Source organism: Exophiala aquamarina (assembly GCF_000709125.1).
Source record: "Exophiala aquamarina CBS 119918 chromosome Unknown aczIA-supercont1.8, whole genome shotgun sequence".
Classification (NCBI taxonomy): Eukaryota; Fungi; Ascomycota; class Eurotiomycetes; order Chaetothyriales; family Herpotrichiellaceae; genus Exophiala; species Exophiala aquamarina.
The window spans coordinates 240,132-258,745 of record NW_013550580.1 but is presented as its reverse complement, the minus strand read 5'-3'; the positions used below and the strand labels follow the sequence as shown (position 1 = coordinate 258,745).

General features: G+C 51.3%; 7 protein-coding genes across 7 annotated transcripts; 2 read left to right on the top strand and 5 right to left on the bottom strand.

Annotated features, from left to right (window-relative positions):
• Nucleotides 1-215: 215 nt before the first annotated feature.
• Nucleotides 216-701, top strand: A1O9_08671 (deoxyuridine 5'-triphosphate nucleotidohydrolase; the record flags this gene model as incomplete). The annotated part of the gene is made up of 1 exon (XM_013402154.1): nucleotides 216-701. The coding sequence occupies one exon, from the start codon at nucleotides 216-218 to the stop codon at nucleotides 699-701; it is 486 nt and encodes a 161-aa protein (XP_013257608.1).
• A 232-nt stretch (nucleotides 702-933) lies between these two features.
• Nucleotides 934-2,116, bottom strand: A1O9_08670 (pyridoxine kinase; the record flags this gene model as incomplete). Its single annotated transcript, XM_013402153.1, has 2 exons — nucleotides 934-1,868; nucleotides 2,053-2,116. The coding sequence occupies 2 exons, from the start codon at nucleotides 2,114-2,116 to the stop codon at nucleotides 934-936; spliced, it is 999 nt and encodes a 332-aa protein (XP_013257607.1).
• Nucleotides 2,117-2,862: 746 nt separating this feature from the next.
• Nucleotides 2,863-3,630, bottom strand: A1O9_08669 (proliferating cell nuclear antigen; the record flags this gene model as incomplete). The annotated part of the gene is made up of 3 exons (XM_013402152.1): nucleotides 2,863-2,880; nucleotides 2,935-3,227; nucleotides 3,276-3,630. The coding sequence occupies 3 exons, from the start codon at nucleotides 3,628-3,630 to the stop codon at nucleotides 2,863-2,865; spliced, it is 666 nt and encodes a 221-aa protein (XP_013257606.1).
• A 4,978-nt stretch (nucleotides 3,631-8,608) lies between these two features.
• A1O9_08668 (uncharacterized protein) lies at nucleotides 8,609-10,424 on the bottom strand (the record flags this gene model as incomplete). Its single annotated transcript, XM_013402151.1, has 2 exons — nucleotides 8,609-9,749; nucleotides 9,796-10,424. 2 exons carry the CDS (start codon nucleotides 10,422-10,424, stop codon nucleotides 8,609-8,611), a joined length of 1,770 nt encoding a protein of 589 aa, XP_013257605.1.
• Nucleotides 10,425-11,431: 1,007 nt separating this feature from the next.
• On the top strand, nucleotides 11,432-13,150 carry A1O9_08667 (uncharacterized protein; the record flags this gene model as incomplete). The annotated part of the gene is made up of 3 exons (XM_013402150.1): nucleotides 11,432-11,796; nucleotides 11,863-12,941; nucleotides 12,987-13,150. The coding sequence occupies exons 2-3, from the start codon at nucleotides 11,897-11,899 to the stop codon at nucleotides 13,148-13,150; spliced, it is 1,209 nt and encodes a 402-aa protein (XP_013257604.1). The 5' UTR covers nucleotides 11,432-11,796; nucleotides 11,863-11,896.
• A 1,268-nt stretch (nucleotides 13,151-14,418) lies between these two features.
• Nucleotides 14,419-15,671, bottom strand: A1O9_08666 (uncharacterized protein; the record flags this gene model as incomplete). The annotated part of the gene is made up of 2 exons (XM_013402149.1): nucleotides 14,419-15,563; nucleotides 15,620-15,671. The coding sequence occupies 2 exons, from the start codon at nucleotides 15,669-15,671 to the stop codon at nucleotides 14,419-14,421; spliced, it is 1,197 nt and encodes a 398-aa protein (XP_013257603.1).
• Nucleotides 15,672-17,796: 2,125 nt separating this feature from the next.
• A1O9_08665 (ADP-ribosylation factor 6) lies at nucleotides 17,797-18,475 on the bottom strand (the record flags this gene model as incomplete). The annotated part of the gene is made up of 3 exons (XM_013402148.1): nucleotides 17,797-17,850; nucleotides 17,905-18,320; nucleotides 18,382-18,475. The coding sequence occupies 3 exons, from the start codon at nucleotides 18,473-18,475 to the stop codon at nucleotides 17,797-17,799; spliced, it is 564 nt and encodes a 187-aa protein (XP_013257602.1).
• Nucleotides 18,476-18,614: the final 139 nt, after the last annotated feature.

Below are 18,614 nucleotides of genomic sequence, written 5' to 3'. Positions count from 1 at the left end.
ACATTACACCTTCTTCGGCGGAAATTTTAATGGAAAGAAACACATTCGCTGTCTGAACGAGCATGACAAGTTCGTCTACACCGCCTCCTCCCCCTCCTCCCGTCGCACATCCAGCTCCCCACAATCCAAGCAGCAACGACCACCTCCCACCCTCACTACCAAACTCACCACTACCCAAACGACACAAACCAGCCACCACCACGACGCCCTCGAACATGGCATCTGTCAACGACACTCCGTCCATCCCAAAACTAACAAGCAACTCTCAGCCCCCGCTACTGGTCAAAAAACTCTCACCGGACGCGACCATCCCGACCCGGGGCTCCGCCTTCGCCGCCGGTTACGACCTGTACGCCAGCAAACCCACCACGATCCCTGCGCGGGGGAAAGCGCTCGTCTCAACCGACCTATCCATCGCAACCCCCGAGGGAACCTACGGCCGTGTCGCGCCCCGGTCCGGTCTCGCGTCGAAGAACTTCATCGACACGGGCGCGGGAGTCATTGATGCGGATTACAGAGGAGAGGTTAAGGTGTTGTTGTTTAACCATGGAGAGGGGGCTTTTGAGGTCAAGAAGGGGGATAGAGTTGCGCAGTTGGTGCTGGAGAGGATTTATACCCCGGAGGTGATGGAGGTTGCGGAGTTGGAGGAGAGTGTGCGTGGCGCCGGCGGGTTTGGGAGTACTGGTGTTTCAAGTACTTGAAACTTGACCCGCTGGCGGTTGGGGGTGAGGGTGGCATGGCAATGGCAATGGCATGGGGTCGGGATAGATGCTAAATTCAGATGATGGGATGGGAAACGGCAGGTCTGTCTATCTATCGACCTTCCAGTGCTGAGCTGCTGGGCAACCAAGATGGCCAGTCCCAATGCGCGGGGACACGATTTCCGGGTTTCGGGTATCAGTTCAACAACACAGACCTCTACTTTGCTCAGAATCAAACTTCCAACGCTTCGGCCTTGTACCTGTTCTGTGGATCCTGCAAGTCCCTCGCATGCCTGACCACCCTGACCTCCGCGGCCTTGGTCTCGGCCAGGTACCTCCTCTGACTCTCGCTGTCTCCACCGTCTTCGCCTTCCACACCACCAACACTTGCGCCAGGGCTGGCACCGAAGGCTTTCATCTCTGCATCCCTGGCCGCCAGCGTTTTTTCCAGCACAATCTGCATGCTGCTGAGGACCTTCTCAGTCGCCTTAGCCAGCGGCAGATCGACGGCCTCCACGTCGTCGTCGGGTGCCCAGCTAGCCCTCGAGAGTAGATCCGCATGGGCACTGGCCTCCCTCAATCTGGCCGCCATCAGTCCAGCAAGCATGTCGCCTGTGCCGCTGAAGAAGCAGTCCAATTTAGGAACCTCGATTTTAAACAGACGTGCCGTGCCGTCCGCCTTCTTCGTGCTACCCACCACCGTCAGGTGATCTCCATTGTCTTCTCCCACTTGTATACTTGTCACGATGATGTGTCTCGTACCGAAAGACGTGTGCATCGTCCTCACCGCATTCGCCACCCCACTGAGACTGCTAATGCTGACCCCACTCAGCAGCTCGGCCTCGAACTGATTCGGTAGGATGAGATCGGCTTCGCGGACGAGCTGTTTATAAGCCGGCACAATCTCCTCCGCAACATAGAGCCGGCCTTGATCGCCCATGACGGGATCCAGGATCCAGAAAAACCCACCAGGTTTCACCGTCGAGCGGTACCGTAGATCTCGTGCGATGAAGCCAACTGCCTCGACTACCTCCGCGCTCGGCGCGTAGCCTGAAACCAACATTTCGAAATCGGTCAGGTAGGATTTCCGTAGGCCCTCGTAGAGCTCGCGGATCTCAGAGGCCGGGGTCCGTCGCCCTTTGAATTGTCGGTAGCCGGTGTGATTGCCTGTCCAGTGAGGAATATATGATCAGCAAGGCGAATTCGGCGACAGAGTGATGACTGTTGGCTCATTGAGCTCTAGAGTGACGAGTCAGGAGTCGCAAAGGCTCTCCCAGACCCGGGAACGCAGGTCGAGGATTTCAAACCAATAATCCCAGAAGCCACCAAGGTGATTGTGCTGTCAACTTACTGAAATTGACAGTGTTGATGGCCGCAACATCACAACCGAGCGCCTGCAGTGCAAACGTTGCCATCTTGTTCCCGACATATCTGTTCCGTAGAGAGGAATCAGAAAAATGGTCAATCTTGGAATCCCATGTCCGAAGATAGAACGTGCGATTTCCATCCTTCGGGATTGTGCGCGATTAAACTACAGAAGAACAGAGACTTACCCGTAAACGACCTTTGAAAGTCGAGGAGTCAGCTATCTGGTCGTCTCAAAGTAAAGTCTGCACGTGTAGGAAGGAGGGGGAAAATTCAGATGCGAGTTGCTAATTACACGACGCATACATGACTGGCGATGGCGAGCACCTTGGTCTCTGGCCATGAATGCTCAGAGGTAGCCATCAGGGGAGGAGCACGCTCGAGAGACAATCACTATGAAGAAGAAAGACGGTGGCAGAGTGTGTTGTTCTCGTAGAAAAATATTTCCTGTGTTGGGAGTCGCGAGCCGTCTCTCAGCAGGGACAAATTTACGTGCGAGTCGCCAGTGACGTACTGCTCCACGATAAGAAGGAGCAGCCGCTGGTCGATAAGCTGCTCCCTCCGTTCCCCCACGCGCCCTTCAGTCCACATCACCGCCACTCTCATAGCCTCAAGTCGAGAACAATCTACCCTTGATCACAACGAACTTGAGCACAATGGCAATACATTCTCATTCTTGCATAAAGCTAATCCCGTGATACTTATGGATCTCGCCGACGCTGGCAGGCTACTTTCGCTGGACAATTTCTCGCATCACGCGATCATGACCATATGGACTGTTACTGGTTCGCCGCATCTATTCGTCGTCGCCGATCTGAAAGAGCTGTTAAATTACGAGGTCAATGTATGTAGAAGTCGCATGACTTACCTTGGGAGCCAAGTAGAACCGTAGGAAACTACTGCCCGATAGACTATATTCCACCAACAATGGGACCTCCGACGACAGGCAGAGCTTGACACGGCCGGAGAGCCCACTGGCCTTGCAGAAGTTGACCAGATATTTGAGGGAAAATGTGAGAGACACAGGTTCCGTTAGGTTGATTGTCACGCTCTGATCTTCCTTGTCGACATTGGTATGGGATCGTACAGTGACACTTCCACTACCGATGTCACCTTGACAAGCAAAGCGTACACCGTCCTTATTTGCCTCGATAGACACTACTGATATCAGCACGAATGATCAAGGGTCGGGAAGCCCGGGGTTCATACCAGATTCAGACATGGCAATCAAGTCTCGGCAGATGCGTTGGAACTCCGCGCTGGGCATCTCGATGGTTGCAGCATACTCAGTGTCCGGAATGCCCAGATGCTCCTGATCAATGTCCATCAACTTTATGTCATACTCGCTGATTCTGTCCGACTCGGCACTTTCAAACACCAAGTTGACAACATCAGGAGCGTCTTCTGCCTTCAGAGTGAGAATGTCTTCATTTTGTGCCGCGCGCAGGACCTTCGTCAAAGAGTTGAGATTGATGCCAAGTGCAATGTTGCGGTCGCATCGGAAGGGTGAGAACATCTCGGCCTTGAGCATCATGGATACTAGAGCAACGTGCGAGTTGTCCATGGCCTGGAGGGCAATGCCGGAGTCATTGCAGTCGAAATTGCAATCCTGGACCAGGTCCTTGATGGCATCCACCACCTGCGGAGCATCAGATTGGTATTCTTGGGTAGGGACTCTATCAGGATGCGAACCTTCTTCAATTGAGCTGCTTGTTCAAGGCGTGCTTCCAACACTACATAGAAATCATTAACACAATGCCTCATGCAACAAGATGCAACAAGATGGGATTACATGGTCACGTACTCTCTGCGAATTGACAGGCAACTTAGACGCTGTCTAGTTTGAGGACGGTAGAATATCAGATGGAAGGACCGGAGTGTGCATAGAAGCGCAGGATTATGGTTGTTGTTTGGGACGTGGGAATTTTGGATTTGGATACTTCGGAACGCGGTGTCTGTTGAGTTGCAGGCGCGGCTCGCGTTGACGCTAGCCCGATGAGGGCTTGATTGGTTTTGCTTGGCAGTCTCGGCGTACTTGCTTTCTTGAGACTTGTTCGCTTTCGAGTTGTTCCCTTTCAACTTTTGCCCGACTACGTCATTACTAATTATTCGTCTCAGAGAATTCACTTCGAGAGGGATTTCGTTTCCACTTCGAATCTCATCTCGGTCAGTCGGAAACTCAGCGCCCATTTTCTACATTCGGATGCCCTTATAGCCATTGGTGACCGGCCCGGGTGTTAGCACATTAATAATGTCTGAATTCTTGGGCGTGCCATCGTTTCTAGGGCAGACTCTTATGTCCGAATAGGCAAGTACCACGGCCGATTCCCCCGTACCGCTCTGTGGTGGATTTAGAATTTTGGCCCCCACCCCAGCGAGAATTCGGGGAGCGATACAGGCAACAGTGGATTTCCCCTGGCGGCGCATAGCCTCGTTGGTTATGGCCCAATTTCGTTCCAAGGCCAGCATTACTACTTTGTGTGATGTTCGCCACCCCAGACCTGGCTTTTGTCCATTGTTGACAGACAGGCCTCTCTTCTGCCGTGGCGTCAATAATGAGAAAGTCGTACCGAGAGTAGTACGCTCTTATGTATCGCCACCATGGAATCATTCCCACAAATACGTCGATGAGAATATCCCCTTTGCCTCCTTCATGCATGATGGACTTCTCCCCTTTCTACGCTCTTTCTGGCTCTGCTGGCGCTTTGACATGCCATTGGTAATGGAGTCCAGCCACAATGCGACAGCATTGTAAGCCCTATGCCCGTATTGTCTGCAGGCCCCCATTGGCTTTTGGCCATCTGGCCATATCGTCCTTGGTGGCAAGTTGTCAAAGTTATTCAAACCATGTTCAGCTAGGCGCGCAAGTGTCGGCTCTATTGGGAGAATCTTTTCGATGTCAGTGGATAGTGTACTTCTGCTACGTTACGATCACCGACTCAAGACTTCACGTCGGTTCCGAATAGATATCTCATACTACATAGCAGGGGGAGGAACTGATTTGCCGGATTTTCATTGGCTTTATTTTTCTTAGGAGTTGTGTGGTACAGGTGTTGCTTTTACTTCTGTCGAAAAGATAGCTAGCCAGCCTACCAGAAGCTGCAACTCTGCCAAGTATCGTACAAGAAATGAAATGCTATGCTATGCGATGGTTGCCTGCAACGCATTACCAAGATCCCTAGAGCATGTAGTGAACAACGTGTCTTCCACAATCGATCAATCCACCAGACGACCATAGTCGTCGAGATATCTAAGGAAGTAGAGGTCAATTGCGGGTCGCTGGGGTAGTGGAAGACAATACTAACCCTTGCAGATATACAGATAAGCGATAGCCTGGGAGCTGAGAAGCACGGCGTAGATATCGAATTGCTCTGTGAAAATGTTGCTCGTTCGAATGAGAGTAAGAAACATTGCCAAGACTCATGGACGCTTCCGCAGCCTGAGACGACTCAGTCAATTGTTGTAAGAGCGACATGGCCGCAGAGTATACCTACCTCTGACAGAAGGTCGCCATCAAGTCTTCCATCTCTTTCGGCAGCTGCAACTGCCCTCGAAAAGTAGTCAACTGCCGGAATGAGCCTCCCTCTCGCTTCCACATAATCTGCTGTATGCGCCATGGCATCCGCTTCTGCTACTGCGCGACCAGCGTCTCTGGCTTCCTCTGATGAAGAGTATGGGGGAATTTCTCCCAAGCTATGCGGCCGGCCACTACTACCACTGGAAGTGCTTCCTTCCAAACGATGTATTCGTGCAAGAAGGCTTTGAGATCGAGCTAACCAAGCCTGTCCCAACCCTGCCCTTATGTAAGTCAGTGACATAGATTGGTAAGCCAAGAACAAACCTCTGAGGATGCTCAGGCTTTCTCCTTCTCTCTGTAGCAATTGTAGCCATTGATTCATACACCAGTCTGCTATATCTCTTACTCCTTCGCTGTCGGGCTCATGGTAGGCAAGTCTTTGCAGAGTGTTGATAACAAAGATGTGTTCTCGGGAGTAATTTGGGAGTGAGGCAAAGCCTGTGCCATCAAGAGTCCTGATAGCAGTCCTGGCGATGTGTAGACGTTGGTCTAATGTGTCTGGCATGGGCAAATGCCATTCTGCTATGCGCCTCACCTCACTGACGGCGGCCTGGAATCGGTCTTCGCTCGACGGGTGAGTTGTATTTCTCGAACCCAAGGTTTGTTTCGACATGTTTCGACCGAGCTGGACAGGCACGATATACTGGTGAATGTTGAACAAAGTATCTTCTCTCAATGTTTGCGCAAAGGATAAGGAAGATATATATGGCAAACGGGGCTCATAACATCTGTGAGCTATTGGAGATCCTGTTTACGATTCAATTTAAAACAAAACATGGCCCAGCCACATGGATCCCCACCCACCTATGCATGCCACGAGGTTTTTTCCCACTGCAGATGCCCAACATCAAAGAGTGATTCGCCCACGAGTCGACAAATGAAAGGATACAACAAAAATGCGACAAGCTGACTGCAATCATGCGACTCTCATCATGCGCAAGTCTGTCGACCTACGTTTCAGCCACATGAGGCCTTTGGGGGCCTATATGTCAAAAAGACCGAACGGTGAGGCAGGGGCGTGGCAAATGTCATGATGATGGTAGACTGAGTACTCGGTGTGGTCGGAACCGGAAGGGAGGACAAAAGATACAGTGACCACAGCGAACAGCGGTCAAGAAGGACCATATGGTGATCGTCAAGGATGAGTAGAGTGAGGAAGGGGCAACCTACTGGTTCAATGCCTGGACCTTACCTGCAGGGACGATGCAACGCCGCAGGAGGCTTGTCTGGATGCTGTGGCGACATGAATCTTACTAAAGGAGCTAAGAGCGTCCGATAGAAGAGAAATGATGAGTCAAAAGAGGTCGCCAGGTCCCCAAGGTTGAAGCGTTTCGCGATGCGGTAGATGGAGCCGCGGACGGATACGAATGAGAACCAGTCAGGTCTTGTCCATGTCGGTGTTGGTCCTCACATTGCTGTGATGAGAGAGCCATAGACTTATCGAAGGTCCCGCAATTCACAACTCGAGGATCGACAGGTATCATCGCGACAGAGTCGACGGGGGTGAAAGGCTAGATTCGCCCACCGGATATCCAGGAAACCAAATAATCTGACGGGGCCGGGAACCAAGAGGACGGTAAATTTGGACGGTTTGCAACCCGAGTAGTGAGGCCTTTTCAGACAAGTCTTGGAAGAATTAGAATTTCGGAAGGGAATGAATCACACAGGCACCCATGAATCGCAAAGAAGGTCAAAGAGGGCCGAGATTGTGGCTGTTGAGGAAGAAATGCTAGAAGGAGGAGCCGCATCTGTCAGTGCAGTACATGTATAGGTATCCGGCGCATACGAAACGTATCTCGTAGTGGACTTTGGGTGGAACGGCCTCAGCCCTGTGGCACTGGCACTGGCACAGGCTCCACCCAGGGACGAGGCCTTACGAAGCGACTCGGCCGATGTACTGCTAGGCACGAACGGACTACGGCCCAAGGGCTCAGACGCGGTACCGTGACGCCCCGAGATGATGACTATCTGATACCCGGCAAGAGGAACCCAGGCTTAGCCGGATCGGAGAAATTAGGCCGCCGACGAGGCACAAGGGCAGCCACGCTGAGTCTCGGGAAACCTGGAAGGACTTCGCTCCTCTCGCCTTTTGACTTTCCGTGGCAAACTTACCAAATGCCTGGTCCGGATAGCTCGTAGGATTAAATGAACATGGCATTGTCGAGACTCGTAAGCCACAATCAGTTGGCCAACCCGGCGATCGTTGGATCCTCACTCTTTCACTCGTCCTCCTTACTCGTCCGAGACGCCACGGATGAGGTACCTCAGTTTGATAACGTGACCATGTGTACACCGAGATCGGCGTCGAAGCCACCCTGATTATTTATTCACGATTGCTCGTCGAGAATCTACCCGGGACGTAGCTCAGACTGCATGAAATTTCTAGATTCTTCCGGAAACCCCGTCTGGAAATGCTCGGTTGTCTTTGGGGTGGTGGACGACCATCTTCTGTATGACTTATCGAGCGGTCTTAAATCATGTCAATCGTCTCTGAGAGTGGCTCGGTTTGCAGCAGCCTTGTCCTATCAGCCTTTCACCAAGCGCAGTCCTCGATTCTTCTTGCTTCTACTAATGCTACAGCAACTTTACTGGCAAAACAGTGAGTTTTATCCCTTCAAAGCCAAGCCCATTATGGGTAATGCCAACAAGACCGAGAGCTTTCGCGAGTCCTCTGATTACCTAGGTTACCGAAACCAAAATGTGATTACTCGCTAATATCCCCAAAAAATACACCTCGGTCGTCATTCCAAATCCATCTCTGCAAGAACGCTTCAACTCTTTTATGATTATCTAGCGCCGCTATTTTGCATTCGTCCAGCCTGTAATGATTAATTTACTCCTTGCTGCATGTCATTCAAGTCGTGTTGTGTATGTTCGAAAGTCGTGTTGCAGTGGCAGGCACCAGATGAAGTCCAGGCCTTCCTAGATGATGTGTACGGGCAAGCTGCTCGATCTTGATCAGTCATCAAATAGAGGTGATTCGCGAGGCCGTCCGTGCTTGCGGCCGATGTTTGATCACCATTTGCAGCTCTCGCAACATATTTGTAGTGTTGTCTGCTTGCTCTTGCATGGTCGCACGCTTCCTTCTCTCTTCTTGCAGTTTGCTGAGCTTCTCTTCCCGGCTCATTGGAGCCCAAGACATCCTTTTGCGCGGCAAAGCGACAGCTTCGAAGACTTCTTCATCGGGTCCGACTCCATCGGACGTGCTTCTTTCGTCGCCACTCAGCAACTTGAATGCCTCTGCAGGCCCTCCATCCACAACGGTCATTCCACCGAGGCTGCTCGGAGACGGTGATGCAGGTGAACGAATGCTAGACGTTCTCGATAGCCTGTTCTCGGAGTCGAGTCCAACGTTGAGGAACATTGTATTTCGTCCCTTTTCCCATTCAACTAAAGCGTTTCGTATCTCACCACCAAGATGCTCATAGTGGCGGGCCAAGGTAGCACCGAATATGGCTTCATCACCTCTCATCACCGGAGCACTAATGTCATCCTTCAGTAGCCGAACCTTGGCGTTGAGGGAGTGTATGGCATTTGCCACGGCTTCGAATCTACGCAGTTGTGCTTTGGTATGTAGCCTCTGAGGGGTTCTTGTCTCTGTGTCTTGGTTTAATGATTGGTCTGTGTCTTCCGAGGCGATTGGAGTATCATCGATGAGTGCTTCATTGGCCACCGCAGAGCGAAGGCTTTCCACAATCTGCGAAAACGCAGCGTCTAAATCCTGCAAGACTTGCAGGGTTCTTCGCCACTGAAGGATATTCTGCCATGTAGATCCTGAATGGAGTGCAAGCAAGTCGCACAAAAAGACCTTCCGAGCAATGAAGTGCAGGCGAAACAGAAACCGGAGCTCCTTTAGAGAATCCCGGGTTTCCTCAGTAGTTTTATTTGCAAATGCAATGGCGTCGGCATACTCTTGAATCGAGACATCGTATATGTCATGGTACCTCTGCAAGTCAGTCTCTCTGACAAAGACTTGCATAGCATTGTGAGCCCTAACACAGTGGCTGATGCTGTTAGTCAAAACAGTTGCTATGGTCATTCGTAGTTCTCGGCAACGTCCAACAGGGCGCTTGTCTTCGAGACGACTGATGGGCGCTAGCGGTTGGCTTCTGGAATAAGTATCAGCATAGGACATGACGGATGATTTGAGACAGGACTTGCATTTCATAGCCACGAGCGACGATTTCCACCTCTTGTGCAAACCGCAGCCCTTCGGCTGCAGTATTATCAATATGATGAGAGTTTGAAACAAGATTTCCTAAGGCTGCTCCAGCAGACTGGCGAACAAACTCAAGGTATTGTCGCCGGGCGAAGTAGATGAATATTATGCAGCCTCCGACCAAGACCAGGCCATAGGTGACGAGCTGTGACAAAGGAAAGGTAACTTGACCACGCTGTCGGCGGCGGAGAGTATGTAGAAACCAAGCGATTGAGAAAGAGAGTACGGCGGTTATAAGAGCACCTTTGATGGAGAAGCGGGGCGGATCGATCGTCTGTTCATTCTGCCGTTGGCGTCGGGGTTTTGGATCATTCGAGAGCAATTGGGAAGCAACAATAAGGTAGCGGAATCGCTCCAGGAATTCCTCGTTGGCAACATCTGTGGCAGAGGCCGCAGTGCGACGTATCGTCCGTAAGCGCTCTCGTAGCTTTGGTAGGCCCTGAGGAGCGAATGTTTTGATTAGAGGCGAGAGTGGAGGCGATGAGTCGGCGGTATCGAAAGGAATGGCGTCTGCTTCTAGATATTCAGCAAGAGGAGTATCATTATAGATTAGAGCTTCCATGACATGGTCGTCAAGGTGTAAGGTGTAGCAGACGCAGGCGAGGACGTGCAGAAATGGCGAAACAATGTGAGTCTGGGTTGCTCGGTCTCGAGTAGTTAGCTGCGTGCACGACTCGGTTCGAGAAGAAAAGCGCGTGCGTTTGCGTCGAAGTGATCAGCCACACAGGCACAAAGGGGGAAATGATGTGCCAAGGGTCTGCAAGGGCCAGCAGGGACCAGTCTGACGCTGTCAAATTGGATTGTGGAGTGGATGGTTCACGCGGAACAGGGGAGGCTGAGAAGGCTGAGGATGGAAGCCGACAAGTCTGGGGTTGTTGGCACCCAGAAGGCGCACCTACCGTTCGTGCCGCAAATTCCGGCCGCCCTAACCCCAAATCGGATGTGTTACCCTGTGGCTTGATCTCGCTGCTTAATTCCAGCACTCCGTTTTCTGCTACTAATAGTAGTAATGCGGCTGGAGGCTGACATGTCGACATCCGGAAGGATCAGTGAGTGGTAGGTGCTCCTTAAGATACGGAGTATGACATTTCACGCCCCAATCTCCTCCAAGCCGATTGCGGCCTCCAGAAATGATCCCATGAGATCGAAAACAAACGCAGCGGAGGGTGTTATGTTCAGTCTCTCTGTGCAGACGAGTGTGAAAGTTGGCCAGGTGAACGTGAATACCATGGACTGCTTCACTTGGTCTTGTCACAGGTTTGATGCCGGATGATGCACGCGACAGGTTGGTGATGGCGCTCTTCATCCATTCACCGACTCTAGCTAGATGTGAATGTGATCACAGCTGATTGATTATTCACAATCTTCCCAGGCAGTCTTGTTTGGCAAGGTAGCATTGTCTTGGTAATACCCTTCCTCTGGCTTGTGTTTTTTGATTCTCGGGGTCTAGAGGCGCACACATCTTGATCACATCGACCAATATTCCATACGCCAGCCATGGCTTCACAATCTAGAGGAAACCAGATGCCCAAGCTGAGTCTCCAACAGGTGGCTAGCGCTGTGGCTGATCTCCAGGACCTGAGCGATGTCAGTGGCAATGATTTACGCAAGTTCAGCCACGCAGAGTACGATCGTAGGGAACAATATGGTGCTCTTTACGGAGACTTCTATCGACAGCTTCAAATCTCCCCTGACCATCATTTCAAGTTCTGGGATGGTGTTCTTCGTTTGATCCGCAGAAAGCACCTTGAAGATCTCAAACGAGGGACCCCGGCCAGTATCAGAAACCTGACTGATCTTGTACTGCGTGGTTTTGGCTACATCATCTGGGCAGAGACGTCCGTCTGGCTGTTACCGTTCCACCAACTGGACGACGAAGAGCAGCCTTTGGATTATACGAGGGAAAGAGGTTCAGAGGGTCTCGCGAATGCCAGGTATGGACTCTAGAAACACCAACACAAGTCAACTTCTGAGCTTTTATTTTCTCACGTTACTTCTAGGCTATCTTTGATATTGAATCAACTCTGGCCACGAATGCGCAATCTGATCTTCGAACGCAAACCACCACCAAAGAAGCGAGGACGACATGCAAGAGCGGTCAGCCCAGCACTCACAGTTGACACGGAATCGGACATTGCATATCAAGGAGACACGGACACACATCCCCTGCCATCGCCCGCACTGACCTACTATCCGAAGGACGCCGACCTGAGGGCGCGAGTAATGTCAACCAGACTAAGTCACGAGACTCAAGGCCGCCGCAAGATGTTGACCATGCGGCAAGCGGACGACGCGATACTCGATCTCATTGACCGGCTGGCCGAGATCCGAGCACACACTAACCCACGCGTGTTCGAAGAGTGCTGGGATCGCCGCATCGGACGGCTTAAGGAGCTGGACAGTTTTTTCAACACACGAGAAGGGAATCAAGAGACTAAGAACCAGACAATGGAAATCCCCGAGCAGAGAACATCGGCTCACAATGCGCCAGCACCACCCCAGGCCCTCTCAAGCCAGCCGTTCGTCTCCACAGGGAGCCCAGTCCAACCTCAGATGCCTCATTCGTGCTTGGTCCCTCCAACACCTCCAACACATATGTCGATCTGGATTAGCACGTGTGGGATCATCTCCGCAGCCAGCCTATTCGGTGTGCCCCTTACCACTGCATCGGCCATCTACTCAGCCCACAGCCCTGACGGGCCAACCTCCTCTGTATCATCGGCGGCATACCACTGGCCAAATGCTCCAGTGCTAAACTCAGACATCGCGCCGTTCTTCCAAGGTATGAGTTCACGCGTTGACCCTCCTACTTCTACTATCCTAGGCTGGGTCCTCAGCTACGGCTGGAACGACCGCTGTCGGTTCATATCGAGTGGATTGACTGAGCTTTGCAACAATACTAATGACACTGCGAGTGACCAAAACTCTCAGTGTGGCGATAATACACCCGCATCGACGTCACCTGCCGCCCAAGAAGCAAATGCCGAACTCGGATCAGAAATGGACATCGACAGCACACCATCCGCAAACTACAAGACAAACCTGCCAACACAAGCAGCATTGTTGTCGCCAGGCTCAAGTTCAAGCTTTACTCGCTCGGACCCCACTCTCATCACCCCAGCAGAAATGGCAACAGCCCTCGCCAAGCAAACCGATGATTTCGACGAAGAACAGTGGGCGAGCATCAAACTAGGATGGCGCGGCTTCCAAGACGACCTGCGCGAGGCTGCACGCATGGGCGTTAAGGTCTGGCGGATGAAGGTCTGCGTTTTGAATCTGACACAGTGAGGGAGAATTTCTAGGCGACATCGGGAAACGGTTGAAAGAATTTGATATGGGACACCCGGTGGCTGGCTAGTTTTGCAGCTTGTAACGTGACTACTAGTCCTTGGAATCTGGATATCGGGGGATCCTAGGTTCCTTCTCCTTGCGGCACGTGCCGAATGCAACGAGGCTTTCGGGGAAGAAAGGGAAAGTGCCTGTGCAAGTTCCTCGAACCGAACCGAACCGAAAATGTATGCGTATGGAGGGAAGGCAGTTTAGCAGTGAGATGAACACTGCTACGAAAGTGTGCTGGTCGACGTGATGTTGGCTGCGGCTTGACAGTCAGTCTGCCGAGGAAAGGAAAGACCCTCTTGGACTAACTCGACTGCGAATCAATCATGGTATGTTGGCAGTACCTTAGATAGCAAGTGATGAAACCATTCATGAACTTGCGGTTCCAAGCACAAAACGGGGTGACGAGATATGACGACTCTCATTGACTCAGAAATGCACTTAAAAGTCCTTTCTCATTTCCACGTGATACTGCCACTGGCCTATGTACTATACTACTGTAGTTCATTAATAATAAGAAAGAAGGGGCCTAATCTAAAGGAATTGCAGATGGACTGAGTGACGTTCATGCTTGTTTCGAAATATTCTCAGGCTTGGGGCATAAAGCAAGGCCGATCCTCTTCTCTACCCCTTAGCTTCTAGCCAGTGCCTTCAAACGAATGTTTCCGGTAGTCTTGTTCCTTCTTAAGGCACCACCTCATACTATAATCTGGTCCTCCCAAGCATTGCCAACACCAGTAAAATGGACTCTCGTACCCCTTTCCAGCATCCTTTGCGTGCACGTCGTGGTCGTGGTGGGCGGGGGAGTGTTTGATGAAAAGGGTCGGGGTTTCTTGGGAAGCAAGCCAGTGTGCTGAGGGCACACATGTTGGCGTGACTCATGTCGCAGGAAATGCACATTGGCATTGGCCCGGGGGCCCCGCGGGGGGGGGGGTTCTGTGAGCGGATGACATTGGCTACCTCATCATCATCATCATCATCATCGCTATTAAATCTCATTCATAACGCTGACTGTTAAATTTGTAATCGTCGAGCCCAATCTGCAGCTTTTGTCAACTTCGTATGGGCAGATGCAAGCTGGTAGGTCGCAACTTTGCCCGAAATGCTGCATACCGTGTGCCCAACACCTTTTGTTCTAGGTGTATGTACAGCCCTATCAGTTGTCGAGAATAGCAGTGCAAGGAACCAAGGTAGCGGGCAGCTAGGTAGCGGTATGCTAACTAGGGCCACCAACCCATCTTCTCGTAGCTCACAATCATCTGCTTGACGCGCTCGACAGTCAGTCCGGAGTCGTGCTCGTAGTTGAAGCCGAGGACTTTCTCAAAGAGACTTCCATCGAGGCACAAATCGGCATCTTTGAGCAGCTCCTTCTCGAGAAAAGGGCTCAGTGGGCCTGGCTGGGTGATTCCTTTTCGTTCCAGCAGGTCGGCCCAATCTTGCAGGCAGTCCTCATTGACCTCGTCGACCACGCGCTCGAGATTGAATCTGGCAAATTGAGATATCAGAGAGCCTTGGAATCCGGTCTTGATGCCGAAAACTTGCGAGATGACGCTTGCGAGCTTGCCCTGGCTCGTGTCGCCATGATCTACGATATTGAAAATGGGCACATTTCCGCTTGGAGGGTCTTCTCCTTTGGAACCCAGTGTTGCTCTCCGGCTCGAGGTGGGGGAGAGGGGCGGAATGGTGTCGTTCTTAGTCCTCCACTCTGCTACAGCCCAAAAGGCTCGCACAGCATCTTCCACATGGACAGTGTTGATTCGAAGATCCTCGGTCCATAGAAATTTGAGCTCTTCTCCGGTCTCTTGGTGCACCCTTGAAAGACACAAGGCTTTCGCAACAAACTTGGAGTCATAGTCGCCGTAGACACAGGCGAGGCGAAGAATGGCAAGATTCAAGTCGGGTATTTTGGCCAACTCTTGCTCGGTCTCTAACTTGACCTTGGATATCTTGAGGCCGGGCTTCAACTTGTCTTGCTCCGTGCGCGGAGTCCGGTTGGGAGCATACACCGTGCCAGTGCTCGCCTCGATGAACGCCTTGACTCCACGCTTGGCCGCCTCTTTGGCCAACGTCACACTTAGTTGCAGTGAGCGCAGCCGGTATATTTCAGGTGTCTGGGACCACATGGTCTCGCCTGCTAAATTGAAAACATAATCCCACTTCGCATCAGCCCCGTCTGGGTGCTCGAATATTCGGGACATGGAGGTTTCGCGGGAGGCATCGGCCTGGATGCAGATCTGGGGTGAGCATGCTTCTGCGAACTCGGGTGCTAGATGAGCCAGTTGGGGGAGAACTTTATCAACCACTCGCACCGTGGATGCGAGTTTCTGTTCATGTATGTACTTTGCCAAAAACCGACCAATGTATCCTAAGTCAATCAGTACATGTGGTGAGAGTCGATAAACATAGATAAAGGGCACAAACCGAGGCCGCCCACAATCAAGACCGAGGGTTTCGTTGTACCGTTGGTAGCCATGATCAGATGAAGGCCTTAGTTGACAGGTACGGAGTACTCGGTATGCCAGTGACAGATTGAAAGATGCAGCAGGCAAAGACACCAAACACAGGTCACCCGGGTTGAGGAGGGTAGGAGGTTGAGGAGGGGGGAAATTGGAAATTAGTGGTGCCCTTCCCACAATAATGCAATCGCGAATAGATTGAGGGGAGAAGTGGTCCTGGTTGTTTGATCTGATCAGAGTGTTAGGCTGGCCCGGGCCGAAGTGCCAGATGCCAGATGGCGTGGAGCGGGACTCTCAACTCTCGACTCGTCGAGAAAACTGGGCAGGCTGGTGGTCAGTGCACGTCCTGTTTTTCCGTGCGCAACTCTCCAAAGAGGGATCACGTTCAAAGACAAGGGCAGCCCAACACGTGGCCGAGAAGAAATGTTGTGGACAGCATTACGGAGTCGGGATGAGTGAGGAAGGGGGAGGAGGAGGAGACGTTGGATATTAAAGAAGTCACAGAAGAATCGGCGATGATGAATTGAGGATACAGGAGTATGAGGTGACAAGCAGGGTGCTCATTCTCGTCAGTCAATTAACTATACTAGCCACGAAGAGCCTCCGCAGCGATGGCAAATACCAGGACGGAATATTACTATCTCGCCTGTGTCTCCCTTGCCCTTGCATGCAGCCTAAGGCAGCAACCGCTCTCTGGTTTTGGTTCAGGGGTTCGCAGATGGATACCGTGCCTGATGACTAGTTTGCAGCCTGCAGGACTAGGCATGTTGGATTGGTGGTCCGCACCACAGCTACGGAGGGTGGACTGCAGACATGCATGTGCGTTGCAGTTGGGGAAGGGGAAGTTACCATGCAGCATCGGGTGCCACTGACAGCTTAGAAGTGGAGGAGACACCTGCAGGACAATGGCACCTCGTATTACATAGTGGCTGTGTGAATGGGAATGGGATGAGAATATCAAAAGGGGAGGGTCAACGAGAAAAAGAGGGTTTCAGACCAGAAAGCAGCTGTGGTACGGAGTACTCCGTACTAACGAAGGTTAATCAATCATTGGGGGGGGGAAACTTGTATCAATATCAATATCCCAAACCACTAGTTTCTGCTAGTACACCGTCGAATCTGTGATGTCAATTGATACGAGAACCAAGTACGGTGTAGAGAGTGGAAGAGAGGTCATATGGTTCGATTTGCAATAGGGACCAAAGTTGAAACTCGAAATTAACCCTCCATCAACAGAAAAGCGCAGGGGCAGAAGATGGCTGGAAACTGATACCAGTTATGTAGCAAAACGCCGATCAGGCATCGAGTCATCGTGGAGGAATTACGTTGTTCCGGAACATCCATATTCAATATTCTACAGGTAAATCGTAATTAAGAGGCACAGCTCGACGGATAGTAATATCGAGTTTTGAATTAGGCGAGAATAGAGAGTTTGGCCCGTCAACTCGCTAGCCGATAAGAATCCATGTGTTTCTCTTCTCTCCAGGATCATCTGATGGCTTCTAATTTCAAGGAGATCCCCCCTGGAGTTTGCTTAGCACAACGGTTCTGAACAGGATCATACAGGTACTGAATCTTGAGTACCCGTGCAGTAAGTTTCCTCCTTTACGCTCACGAATCCCGGTGTAGTGCGCATGGAAAGACAACTCGCTATTTGCAGTTCCATGGCATAGTACTGTACTGTATCATTATCCTGTTCATTGGCTTCTCATTGATTAAATGCCACTCCTTCGCCAGGCCGCTCGTCGCTCCTTTTCGCTGCATATTGCCACCAAGCTCGGCAGAAGTCAGACCCCTTCTAAACATTGAATGCATGCTGTTGCTCGTGATTCCCGAATATCATACACGGCACCTGGAAACTGACTCTCTCAATTGCCTTGAAGTGCAAAAACTCGACCCAATGCGTCAACAGTCACACTGCAGTGACTGTACCATGAAGCAATTGCTGAAAGACAAGTGTTGGTGGTTCCAAAGCGATAATGCAAGCACATCGATCCCCCTAGTTGTTACTCCATGCTTGCTGGAAAACGCTCACAAATAGGTATCAAGATTGTCGACGAATGCTCATTTCAAACTTCAGCGTTCCTCATCAAACAAACATTTGTTGTTCCCCAGCTGGCCTCAGCAGGCTTTCGTAGCTCATCATTTCGCGGGGGCTGGTCGAGGTTGTTGCTTGACATTGGTAGAAAGCCAGCTCTGAGGGAGTCCATCAGCACGATCCAGATACAACAAGTCGAGTTGATCACTTACCAATCCTTCGAGTAAACCTTCGCCTGTGGTAGCGCAACTAGGCACAACGTACCAAGTGCGCTCTTTGAGTTGTCCCAGCCGAAGCTTTTCTGTCACTTCCGTGGGTGTCATCGAGCCAGGAATGTCTTGCTTGTTTGCAAAAACGAGAAGCAGCGCCTCCTTCATCTCTCGGTCTAGAATGATTCGGTGAAGTTCCTGTCGAGCCTCGTCGATCCGCGCTCGGTCGTTGGAGTCAATCACAAATATGAGACCTTGTGTGCCAGAGAAGTAGTGTCGCCACAAAGGACGAATTTTATCCTGACCGCCCACATCCCACACGTTGAACTTGACATTCTTGTATGTTACCGTTTCGACGTTGAAGCCGACAGTAGGAATCGTGGTCACGTCTTGATTGAGTTTGAGTTTGTACAGAATTGCTACTCTTGGTCAGATCGTGATCGCAGCACCGTCGGAGAGAACATGTCCTATGCTACTTACTTGTTTTGCCTGCTGCATCAAGACCTAGCATGAGCAGTCGCATCTCTCGCGATCCAAAGATCTTCCCCATCATCTTCGATATTTGGTTTCCCATTCTGTCCGAGTCACTACGCGGGCAGCTTTGTAAGTGCTAGTTGAAAATATAACCACTGAGAAGGGGACGTCGGGTCCTTAATGGGTCTTCTTCCCTTTGGACTGCGACAATGTGCAGGATCTGCGCCCTGTGGAGAAAA